General features: G+C 48.4%; 2 protein-coding genes across 4 annotated transcripts in view; both read left to right on the top strand.

The window, feature by feature from the left end:
* Positions 1 to 2,605: 2,605 nt before the first annotated feature.
* On the top strand, positions 2,606 to 5,161 carry LOC117716758 (fibronectin type III domain-containing protein 4). The gene is made up of 6 exons (XM_034513787.2): positions 2,606 to 2,841; positions 2,931 to 3,046; positions 3,215 to 3,419; positions 3,856 to 3,945; positions 4,220 to 4,344; positions 4,566 to 5,161. Exons 1-5 carry the CDS (start codon positions 2,721 to 2,723, stop codon positions 4,309 to 4,311), a joined length of 624 nt encoding a protein of 207 aa, XP_034369678.1. The 5' UTR covers positions 2,606 to 2,720; the 3' UTR covers positions 4,312 to 4,344; positions 4,566 to 5,161.
* A 1,737-nt stretch (positions 5,162 to 6,898) lies between these two features.
* The window catches only part of LOC117716846 (intraflagellar transport protein 172 homolog), a 31,604-nt gene continuing 26,433 nt past the window's right edge, over positions 6,899 to 12,069 (top strand). The window contains exons 1-7 of one of the 3 annotated variants that reach the window (XM_076942203.1): positions 6,899 to 7,036; positions 9,934 to 10,077; positions 10,247 to 10,359; positions 10,771 to 10,810; positions 11,058 to 11,123; positions 11,362 to 11,441; positions 11,561 to 11,648. In XM_076942203.1, coding sequence (XP_076798318.1) covers positions 6,998 to 7,036; positions 9,934 to 10,077; positions 10,247 to 10,359; positions 10,771 to 10,810; positions 11,058 to 11,123; positions 11,362 to 11,441; positions 11,561 to 11,648 — 570 coding nt within the window. In that variant the 5' untranslated portion in view covers positions 6,899 to 6,997. Of the gene's footprint in view, positions 7,037 to 9,933; positions 10,078 to 10,246; positions 10,360 to 10,770; positions 10,811 to 11,057; positions 11,124 to 11,361; positions 11,442 to 11,546; positions 11,649 to 12,069 lie in introns of all 3 variants that reach the window. The other 2 variants (XM_076942202.1, XM_076942204.1) reach the window with 2 other exon arrangements.

The raw sequence follows: 12,069 nt of genomic DNA, 5'->3' as shown, positions 1-12,069 counted from the left end.
ACCAAGGATAATAGATGCAGATGGCAGTCAGTAGCTCCAGCACTGCTGTTGGAGCGTCTGTGGTAGGCCTTCTGCAGACCATGTGGCTAGAATCACACCTATAACGTACTCCTCCTTCTGACATGTAATGTCCTATACTGTCTGAGGACTCTACCAAGGAGTACATCTCCAGGAGAGACTTGGCACTATATAACCAAGACTATTAGAATGTCAGACATGGGCTGGAGAGATGGCTCAGTGGTTAAGAGCTCTTCCAGAGGTCCTGAGTTCAATTCCTAGCAACCACATGGTGGCTCACAACCATCTGCTTGGGATCCAACGACCTTTTCTGGCCTGAAGACAGAGACAGTGTACTCACATATATAAAATAAATAAGTCTTTTAAAAAAAGGTCAGACACATACCTGTAATTGTAGCTCCTTGGAAAGCTGAGACAGGAGGATTGAGAGTTCAAGGATAACCTGGGCTGCACAGTGAGACCTCATCTTAAAAAAACAGAAAAGGAAAACAAACAAAAACACCCAAGCATGGCGGTGTACATTTTTTATTCTAATAGCAGGAGGGCAAGGGCAGGCAGATTTCTGGGAGTTCAAGGCCAGCCTGGTCAATTTATCAAGTTCTAGGCCAGCCAGGGCTACATAATGAGACCTTGTCAAAAACAAACAAGCATAAGCAAAACAATTATAAATTGGGTATGGCAGGGCATGCCTATAATCCCAGCACTTGGGAGATTGGAGGTAGCAGGGTCCAGAGTTCTAGGCAATCTTAGCTACATCCTAGATTATAGATGTGAAATCCTTTCTCAAAAAACTGAGGACTGACTAAATACATTAATGAAAAGGAATCACATCTGGAGTCAGGCATGGTGGCCCACATCAGAGGTTCAAGGTCATCCTCAGCTATGCATCAAGTTTGAGCTCAACCTGGGCTCCATATGACCCTGTTTAAAACAATAGAAACAATCAACAACCACAGAAGAGAAAAGCACTTTAAACTTTTCAAAGAGGGAGCTATCCAAACTGCTCCAAAATGCACACCCCAGGCCAGCTGTCAGCTGGCTCCTGACACAAGGAGTCAGAAAAGTCTGGGTGACTTCCCATGAGCCATAGAGTTAACTTAAAAAATCTGAGCCTGCCTCACTGGCAAAGGCCCAGGTGTTCTCAGAGAGTCACACCGGTGCAAAGGCCACAGCTGACAGGACATTAATCCCCTCAGGAGATCCTGTCTTACCTCAAGAAGGTTTGAAGGAGAAGGACTGCTGGTGACTTCAGGGAGGGAACAGTGGGAGAGCTGGCCTCAGGCTCCAGTTGGGAAACCCAAGCTCCAGCCTGGCTGGAGACCACAATGTGCCCATTCCTCTGGGCCTCATGGCGACGGCATCTTCTGAGCCTGTAGCCTTATAATGCCCATCAGGGAGCAGCCCTGCTCAGCTATCCACTCAGAGGTGGTGAAAGGTCTGGGACTCCCCAGAAAGGAGGTCCACTTAAGTCACAGGATAGCACGCACCCAAAGGACACACAAGAGACCGTCTTGCTGTAAAGCACATGAGGTGGTTTATTAAATCAGAGCTCTGGGCCAGCCCATATCCCCATATCTCACATAGGGGATAGAGGGACTGACCTCATGGCTCAGTGGTCTAGCGCTTATATATGGGCGGGGTGGGGAAAAAGCGAACTTTCGAGCAGGTGCACAGGATTGGTTGTTTTACTTTTTTTTTTTTTTTTTTTTTTTTTTTTTTTTGAACACTAGTAGGTACCATGGGGTCAGGGTGTAGTTCCTCTCTTCACCAGTCAGTTTCTGGGATGTTCTTAACAGGCCTTTGTCCTGTAACTCCCCCTCCTCTGTAACTAATTAGATGGACCCAAACCTGCTGGCAGGTGCTTTTCTGCCCAAGGTCTAAGGTGAAAAATTTACACATATTTCATAAAATGGTCTTTATAATTTTTCACTCCACAGTGGTGTCAGGGGCAAAATGAGCAATCTATTTAAAGTTTGTATAAAAATACTTTGAAAAGTTTAAAGTGTTAAAATAATATGACTGTATTAGGAAAAAGGAAGAGCCAGGTGTTGTGGTATACACCTTTAATCCCAACAGTCTAGAAGCAGAGGCAGTCGGATGTCTGTGAGTTCAAGACCAGCCTGCTCTACAGAGTGAGTTCCAAGATAGTCAGAGCTATGTAGAGAGGCCCTGTCTCAGATAAATAGATAGATGATGGATGGATAGATAGATAGATAGATAGATAGATAGATAGATAGATAGATGATAGACAGGCAGAAAAAAGAAAAAGGAAAGTGGGAGCAGGAGCAGGCTTCTAACGCTGTCAAAGTGATTATTCATGGGGTAGTTAAACAGGTGAATGGGGTAGGGGTAGCGCCAGCGGGATGGGGTAGGGCCAGTGCTGCTGGTCTGGCGATAGGCTGCCCTCTGGGCTCCGAGCAGGCCCCCCCCACCTCCCCACCCCCGCCCTGGGGCCTGACCGACCACGAGGACCCAGGAAGTGGGTGTGGGTTAATGAGACAGCGCTCCGGTAGGGGCTGGGGTGGTCACTGGGGTTATGCGGAGGCAGGAAAGGCACGCGCGGGGGGGGGGGGGGGGGGGGGGGGATGGGCTGTGGGCCCCGAGAAGCCTGGGAAAGAGCTACTGCATCCCACTTCCTTATGGGCAGCTCCTGACCCCTCAACTCCTGCCTCCTCCAGGATCTTCGCCTGGATGTCAAGTGGATGCCTCTGGCCCCTCCAGCGAACTCGGTGGAAACCATGGCTTCTTTGATGCCTCTTTCCCCATATCTGAGTCCCACGGTCCTCCTGCTGGTCAGCTGTGACCTGGGTTTTGTACGGGCAGGTGAGTGAAGAGGATGCCCGCAGTGGGGGTCCTTCGGAGCTAGCGTGGAGGTGAAACCTCTTAACCTGTTAACACTCGGGCACCCCCAGACCGACCTCCCTCTCCTGTGAATGTGACGGTCACTCATCTCAGAGCCAACTCGGCCACTGTGTCCTGGGACGTCCCAGAAGGCAACATCGTCATTGGCTACTCCATTTCCCAGCAAGTATGAATCACCCCGTCTCCCCAACCTGTGCCCTTGGATCTCTGAACATCCCTCCAGTTTCCTCCACGCTATTCCTTCTGAGTGCTTGGATGTTACAGAGTCCTGAGTTAAGCCTGATGGAGACAGACTGGGGCTAGGCTGTCCTCCTTTCTCTCCATCTCCTTGCAGAGACAGAATGGCCCCGGGCAGCGTGTAATTAGGGAGGTGAACACCACCACCAGGGCCTGTGCTCTTTGGGGCCTGGCTGAAGACAGTGACTACACAGTGCAGGTCAGGAGCATCGGCCTCCGGGGAGAGAGCCCCCCAGGGCCCCGTGTGCACTTCTGCACTCTCAAGGGTTCTGACAGGCTGCCCTCCAACAGCTCCAGCCCAGGTAAGAGCCTGTGTTAGTGGCTTTTTCCCTGGCTTTTAACCTCTCGTTTACTTGCTTAAGGCTAACAACTGTCTAGCTCAGATGAATAGGATGATTTAATTCCTTCTACTGCCAGGAAAGGAAAGAAAAACAGGTGGGCAGGGGACCAGCTATAGAGACGCTGCTAATGAATCCTTTGGGGGAAGGGCTTTTAATCGTCCTTTTACCCAAAGTAACATCACACCCACCACAGCCTGATCTGAGCAAGTTCTATAATCATACTTTGATCTCTAAATGCTACCCACCAAAGGCTCCTCCCTGAGCAGGGCCACCCCGTAACTCCAGGCTCAGTGCAATGATGGACCCAGGCTGACTCTAACCTCCAGCATCTCCCTTCTGTATGTGACAGAGCTCTCCAGTGGGTCCTTTGTAACCCAGAGAATGGCTCTCTTCTTAGGTGATATTACAGTGGAGGGTCTGGATGGAGAGCGGCCATTGCAGACAGGAGAAGTCGTCATCATTGTGGTGGTATTGCTCATGTGGGCTGGTAAGTTCTGCATGGGGAAGCAGGGACTTGGGTCTGAGATAGTAGGAAGTAGTGAAGGCATCTGTCCGGACAAAGGAGAGAAAAAAAGCTGTGGGGGAGGCGGGTGAGGGGAGGTAATCAGGAGAAGTTTAAGGGGGAGAGCCTGCTGCAAGCCCAGAGGTGAGGGTTGCATGGCTACCAGGAATTCAAGGATTCTCTTGTTGCATGGATATCTGCAAGGCTTCAAGAACCTTGAGTCAATATCAAGGCTCAGATGGTATGGTTGTGTTTTCAGCTGTAATTGGGTTATTCTGCCGTCAGTATGACATCATCAAGGACAATGACTCCAACAACAACCCCAAGGAGAAGGAGAAGGGACATGAATAGAGTCCTCAGGGAAGGCCAGTGGGGACAAGACAGGTGATGTGGGACCAGTGAGTGTGGGAAGGGGGACTAGGGTGCAGAAGGATTTGGGTGCCTTTCAGTGAAAGGCAAAAGAAGGTGTGTGTGTGTGTGTGTGTGTGTGTGTGTGTGTGTGTGTGTGCATGTGTGCATGGAATGTCTGGGATGAAGGAGTCTAGAAGGCAAGGGTGACACATTTACCTTTCTGGAACTCAGGATGGGTAATTATTCTCTTACAGAAAAAGTCTCCATCCATCAACACCATTGATGTTTGATTGTACAAGGAACCAGAACCAGAAGATAGGATGCACTGTATAAATACATGGGGTTGGGGTGAGGTCAGGGAAAGCCTAAGAAGGTAATCTGCTTGAGACTCCCACAAGGCATTATGCTCCCAGAATCTCAGGCTGGTACCCATCCTCTTTCCACTGTGAGCAGGGCCAGAATGTATGTCTGGTAGACTCTGTACCCCTGGACCTGGGAGTGGATATCAAATGGAACATCTCCTCCCATCCCCCAGGTCCAGGGGAGAATCATTTATTCAACCCTATCCCACTAGGTCCCGGATAGGGGCCCCATGTCACCTGCATCAGGACTATTGGCACCCACAAGCTGTCCCACAGCTTGCCTCTGGGCTCAGAGAGGGGTGTTTCTGTCGGTGTTGTCCTCCTCCAGTGAGTAAGAAGACCCATCTGGGCCTAGAGGCAGACACTGCACTATTCCAATGTCTTCCACGGAGCCTCTGGTGCTCCTCCCTCACCTGGCAGCCTCTCCAGCTGCTGGTGATCTCACCCCTGGGACATTTTTCCAATAAAGGTTCTTGGACAAACTGGAACTGACTGGTATACTGAAGACATCTCTACACCTTGTCAGTTCTCACGCCTCCACCTGAAAGGACACTCATTATAAGATGTTTGCATCAATGAATCAATGTTTTCATCTAAGATGGGCTGAGAAAGACAAAAGGGAAGGGGGATGGAAAGCCAGAGGCCTCCCTTCTTTGTCTTTGCTGAATGAGAAGAGAGAAAATGAGAAGTCACAGATGTTTTCATACCCACGGAAACCAGGCCATGTCACATAAAAGGGCCAGTAGATTTTTTTCTTTAATCTTTGTTCAGGACCTTGTGCATACGAAGCAAATGTTCTACCATTGAATTATATAACCAATCCCTTCCCCACTCTTCTGACTCCACCACTCACTTTGGGGAAATGGTCAGAAGGGCTGAGCTGTCTTGGGAGCTGACGGGAGAACAGCCACCATTAATGTGCCCTTGGTGCCATGTGTCCTCACCCCGGGCACACCAGTGCCTCTTCTTTGTTTTCTTTTCCATCTATGTCTCTGTTCATTCAAAGTTAATAATAATTGTAATCCATAAATGAGTTTATATTTATACTCTAACATATCCAGAGGATTCTAGAAATAAAGCTGAGGGGTTTGGATGTCCCTGTCAAAAAAATTGTAATTTGACTTCTGGGACCTATTTGTTACCTGTGAAAAAATGGGACCTGTCCTCTACTGGTTCTTAATTGTTAAGAGGGATGTGGTGGCAGGAAGGGAAATACTCGTTGCCATTGGCAACTGCTGTGCGCTCAAGGCTTTGGACCCAGCATTTGCCTGGAAAGCATATGCTATGCTTTTAGGGGGCTATGGGTCTTGCCAACCTTGGACCATTTAGAGAAGGCCTATGGATAACATTTCTGCATTTCATTCGATCTCTCTGATCTGTTGCAAGAAATGAGACCAAAAATCGTTGAAAGGATCTCAAACAGAGAAGATGGTATCTTTTCTCCTTAACCAATCCCTCACCCCAGGTGTCAGGCAGCTCTAAGCTAGGAGGGGAACCAAGCTCCGGTCTGCCTCCTGTACTGACTCATAGAGACATCTGGATTTCAGCAATCAGTTTTGAACTCATCGTTTACTCAATGACCAAACATAGTGCCTTCTCTTTTCCTAGCTAGTGCTTCCAATATATCCCCCAAATCCTGGATAATTTCCTGAGACTTTGTTAACAGGGTAGAGAAGTTGGGCATGGAGATAGTGAATTGAGAGTTGAGTCTTCTTACAGGAATTCAAAGGTTATTAGCTGTGGGTTGAATCCCGGTTCCACCCTTTACTAGCTGTTCCAGCGAGTAACTCCTTTAATCTGCCTCCTGTTGTGTAAAATGGGTTTGTACCGCTGCTCAATCTAAACACAGTACCAGGTATATCCTTGAGCTTTCACTATCAGTATTGAGTGGCCTCCCACAAGTCACATAAGTTTTGGGAGGACGTGAAGGTTTCAGCTCTGTGAATTGTCTTCCGCCTCTGCCTTGCTTTCCTCCAGAGTTTAAGCAACTAAAGTACAGCTGGCGGGGTAGGACAATAACAAAATGTAAGGATTTGGTGATCCAGAATCCCCAGAGGGAGGAAGCGTGTGGGCGGAGCTTTGTATTAGGTTTGCATGCAGCTACGAGATTGGTCGGAAACAACCCCCTCTTATGATCCCGCCCAAGGACTCATTGAGCTTGCGCAGTCCTGTCTGCACTCTCGCGAACCCACTACGTGACCTTATGACGTTGTCGAACTCACGTCGCCTGTACGTCAACCGCTAGAGCCGCAGATGCTTGGCGGTTTGTCCAGTTAACTGCTGGAGTCGTCTCGGTCAGCGAGCATCCGAGACCCCTGTGAGTCATGCAGTTGAAGCACCTGAGGACCCTGCTGAGCCCTCAGGTGAGGAATCCCATGCCTCTCCCATTCCCCCCGACCACCAGGCATTCACAAAAAAAGGCAGAGGGGGGAGGGACAGAAGTTCATACTTTTGAGCTTCTACTTTGTGCAGAAGATTGTGAAAGATCTTTCTGCAGTCGGTATGCATCGCTAACGACTATAAGCTTTCAGTTGAGTGCTACGCCCCAAACTTAGGCTCTACGGGATCAAATCTACCCGCAGTACTTCAAGGCTCTTTCTGGGAGGGAAAGGCGCATATGTAGACCACGATCACAACTCTACAGGATGAAATAAACACTTTAGATATAAGCTCTTAAAAAGGTAGAGCGGAGCCGGGCAGTGGTGGCTCTCGCCTTTAATCCCAGCACTTGGGAGGCAGAGGCAGGTGGATTTCTGAGTTCGAGGCCAGCCTGGTCTACAGAGTGAGTTCCAGGACAGCCAGGGCTACACAGAGAAACCCTGACTCGAAAAACAGAACGAAACAACAACAACAATAAAAAGGTAGAGCGGAAGCTGTACTCTCTTTTGGATTGTGAAAGTGTGTCTCAGGTGCAGAAGAGGCTGGGCACTGGGGGAGGAGCCCAGAAACATAACCGATTGGGGTTGGGAGTGAAGTGGACAGAATTCCTGTCTTGGCTTAGCTCCAACACTGACTTGACCAAATGGTATCTCTGGCTTTAACCCTCACCATACACAGCCTTTCTATCACTAGCTTCTTCATCTGGTAAAGAAAAGCCACAGTGAGAGCAACTGTAAGCGACTTAGGAGAATGTAAAGTAAAGTTCTACACAGAACAGAGCCTTATTGTAAGCTTTAGTGGCACAGGATAGTAGTCTCAGCAGTTGTGGAGATAGGCGGGTCAGGAGTGCAAGGCCAGCCTGGGTGACATGAGACGAGAGAGGGAGAGAGAAAGAGACAGACAGAGGAGGCCTGTGAGGTGGCTCAGTGGCTAAGGTACTTGCCACTAACCCTGACCACCTGAGTTTGAGCCCTGTGACCCCACAGTAGAAGGAAAGAACCAGCTCATGCAAGTTGTCCTCTGACTGCCACACATGTCCCACCCTACCATAAATGTAAGGAAAAGGATTTAAAGAGCATTATAAACTGAAAGGCATGAGAAGGATGATTGACACGAGAGAGACATTCCCAATTGAGAGGACAGGCTGACACTGCACAGATAAAAAGGTTGGCTATGGGGGAATTGACTCAGCAGCAGCATGAGAAACTAAGTTCAGATCTCCAGCATCATCCTCAAAGCCAGGCACACCTGTAATCTCAGGGCTGCGAAGGCAGACAGGTGGGTCCCTAGAGTTCTAGTCCTAGACCTCCAGTCTAGCCGAGTTCATGAGCTTTCAGTTCAATGAGAGACTCTGTCTTTAAAAAAAAAAACAAAAAAAAACAAAAAACTGAGGCAGAGAATGATTGTGAAAACACTTAATTGGACCTCTGACCTCTACATGCACACACAGACAGGCACATATAACCCCACCCCAGACACACAAGCAGACAGACAGCCCTACATACAAAACAAGTATGCAGTTTGCAGGAGATGTTGCTAGTGGTAGAGCACACACTTAACATGCATGAGCCCTTGCATTCTTCTCTAGCACTAAACAAACAAGTCCTTACCTGATTGTGCTGTTACACGCCTGTGATCTTAGAACTTGGGAGACTGAGGCATGAGGATTACTGTGAGCTCAAAGCCAGTCTACATACATAGCAAGACCTTTTAAAAAATAAGAGTAGTCAGGCATGGTGGCTCATGCCTTTAGTCTGAACACTTAGAAGCAGGGGCAGGCATATTTCTGTAAGTTCAATGCCAGTCTGGTTTACAAAGAGAGTTCTAGGGCTACATAGAGAGACTGTGTCTCAAAAAAAGAATTCTAAATTATATATGGCAGAATTAAGTCATTAATACATATGCCACAACAGCAGAATTTTTTTTTTCCAGAGCTGAGGACTGAACCCAGGGCCTTGCACTTGCTAGGCAAGCACTCTAAAACTGAGCTAAATCCCCAACCCCTACAGCAGAATTAACGACATTAGAATTTTACCTTATAGAGTCAAACATACATGGATTCAAATATTAGATCTGCCATCTAAAAACTGTATATATAAACCTGAGCAAGTGTCTTAATTTTCAGTGCCTCAGTTTCTCCATATGTAAAATGGGAATAATAATAGCTTCTACTTTGGGGTTTTGACATGTGGTACTTAATAGATTTCAAGCATTTATAAAAATGCCTGCCTGACTCCGTTTCACTCAAGACAGTCCAGTCAGAGCACTTACTGTAGAGAGAGGAGAACTCACTGATTGTGGAACTCAGGAATGTTTGCAGGGTGTGCAGACAGTAGCAGATGGAGTCCTAGCTCAGGGGTAGACGATACAAAGTTGTGCTCCTTGCAGGGTAAACTGGTACTGTAACCTGTGATTTCAAAAATACCCTAATGGAAATATTGGCAATAGAAACCTTTGGTCTCTTAAAAAAAAAAAAAAAAAAAAAAAAAAAAAAAAAAAGATGCTGTCATGGTGCAGCTGGGCCAGATGCCCAGGATGGACTCGGCCCAGGAAGGAGAGTGATCAGCAAATCTGATGAAGCACCTGCACCCCCTTCTACCCCACTGTGCTGGATGGTTGGGTCATGGCTATGGTGATGGAGTGGCTGTTGTCTGGCTGGTTTGGGGATTTGGGTGCGATGATCCTTTTCCCTTCGGGCTTTGGAGATATTTGGGTTAGGTTTGGTAAGTAGAAGTGTGTGAAGCCCAAGTGGCTAATCAGACATTTGGAATAGGAGCTAAGTTTTCTTACAAGAACGGAAACCTTTAGTGGCAGAGCCTGAGGGAATGCTTTGTACATTGTAGACCAGCACTGTGCTTACATTAACTCTTCACCTCCACAGGATGGCGCTGCGAAGGTGACCTGCATGGCCTGGTCCCAGAACAATGCTAAATTTGCTGTCTGCACAGTGGACCGAGTGGTGCTGCTGAACGATGAGCATGGAGAGCGGAGAGACAAGTTCTCCACCAAGCCAGCCGACATGAAGGTGGGGAGGACCCCCACGTGCCCTGTATCCTGTGCCCTGTGCCCCAACCTATTAGCCGTGGGAAGTGGAGCACCCCTTTTCTCAGTATGAGTCTTCTGGGTCTGTTGGGGCATACATGTGTCTTCTTTTCTCTTTCATTCATACTCATTAAATTTGTTTTGATTTCTAGTACGGCAGGAAGAGCTACATGGTGAAGGGCATGGCGTTCTCTCCTGATTCCACAAAAATTGCCATAGGACAGACTGACAACATCATCTACGTCTACAAGATTGGAGAAGATTGGTGAGGACAGATGTGGGCAGTGGGTGGCCTGCAAAAGAAGAGTTGGGCATGAGAAATGCCTCACTGGGGTAGCCATAGGTGGGGAAGCAGCGGTTAGTGCCAGGATCAGGTGTGGGAGGCAGAGACTTTCTAGAGTCTCTGTGTCCATACCTTTGCCTACCCCACAAGTCTGTCAGTCCCATCCCTGGCAGAATGAGTGTAAGGACAGTGGCAGGTCCTGAAAACCAGCATGCTGCTGTCTTTGATGTAGCTCCAGGGCTTCCTGGGCACCCACTCACATCTCCGTCAGACCTTCCGCTCAAGGATAGGAAACACCAGTGGGCCAGGAAAAGTTTCCCGTCTTGCCCTCCTCCATCACCATCAATGTGGGGCAGTGATTTTAAGCATGCTTCCGTTCCTTTTGCTCGGCAGGGGTGACAAGAAGGTCATCTGCAACAAGTTCATCCAGACGGTAAGGCCCAGAGTCTGTCTGCTTGTGAGTGTGACCAGGCACTGCCTTTGCTAAAGCTGGTCTGACCTGCTAAAGGATGGCGTTGCCTGGCTGCTCACTGTCACCTACTAGAGAGAGCCTAGTTGTACCCCTCCTCCATAGAAGACTTCCCCTGTAGAAGTCTAGGGTGCTGGCCGTGGTGGGAGTCGGCTGTCATAGAGCTGCTAATCCACACAGGCGGGCTGTCCCTTTACCCTTGTGCACACAGAGTGCTGTCACTTGTCTGCAGTGGCCCGCGGAGTACATCATTGTCTTTGGACTGGCTGAAGGCAAGGTAAAGGAGGGGAGGAACACTGGGGTAGGTGTTAGGTGGGGATGATGGTCCTGGGTTGGGGTGGGGGCACCGGTGCTCATCCTTTCCCTGGAGCCCAAGTGGGCACTGCAGAAGAATGCACGAGGACCAGTTTTGTTCATTTGGGGGTTTGGGCTTTGTTTCTCATGGCCTGGGAGATATTCAAAGTAGTCTAGCCAGACTTGTGTGTATTCTTTGATTTTTTTTTTTTTTTTTTCAGGTTTGCTTAGCAAACACTAAAACCAACAAGTCATCTACTATCTATGGGACAGATTCTTACGTGGTAGTGCTGACAACCAAGTGAGTTCCAAAAGTAACACTTGGAACTGTCAGGCACAAGTGCATTTGACAGAAAGCAGCTTTGTCAGTGAGGTGATGGTCTCTCCCTCTGTGTCTGCCTTTCAGCCTTTACTCATCAGCTGCTCTGGGAAAGGGATACTCTCAGGTCACGCAGATGGCACCATCGTCAGATATTTATTTGATGATGAAGGCTCTGGAGAGTCACAGGTATGCTTAAAGCATCTTGTGGGGCAGGGTGGACATTTCAGGAGCCCTGGGTGGGGGATGGGGGAAGCTGCATGCAAATGTGTGGAGTTTGAAGATTTAAGGGGCCCTTCTGAACCATGTCCTACCCATCCCACAAGTGGTCTTAAAGATGCAAATGGAGTTCAGATCGCCCCTTTATTGATCTTAAATTACAGACCCATTCCCTTCCTCTTCCCTCCCAGATTGCTCTTTCATTGTTGAGGGTGCAGGCAGTGGCTGAGCAGGAATACACTTAATAGGGACAGATCTCTCCTTATCCACTAACTTCACACCTCCAAATTTGTCCAGCTTTTGAATTTTTTTGGTGTGGTCCCTGAAAGACATGAACTCTTTAGCCAAGCTACTTCTGGGTCTCTCCTTAGGGGAATGATGCTTGAGCCTC

Source organism: Arvicanthis niloticus, chromosome 11, assembly GCF_011762505.2.
Source record: "Arvicanthis niloticus isolate mArvNil1 chromosome 11, mArvNil1.pat.X, whole genome shotgun sequence".
NCBI lineage: Eukaryota > Metazoa > Chordata > Mammalia > Rodentia > Muridae > Arvicanthis > Arvicanthis niloticus.
This window is presented reverse-complemented; position numbering and strand designations above follow the sequence as displayed.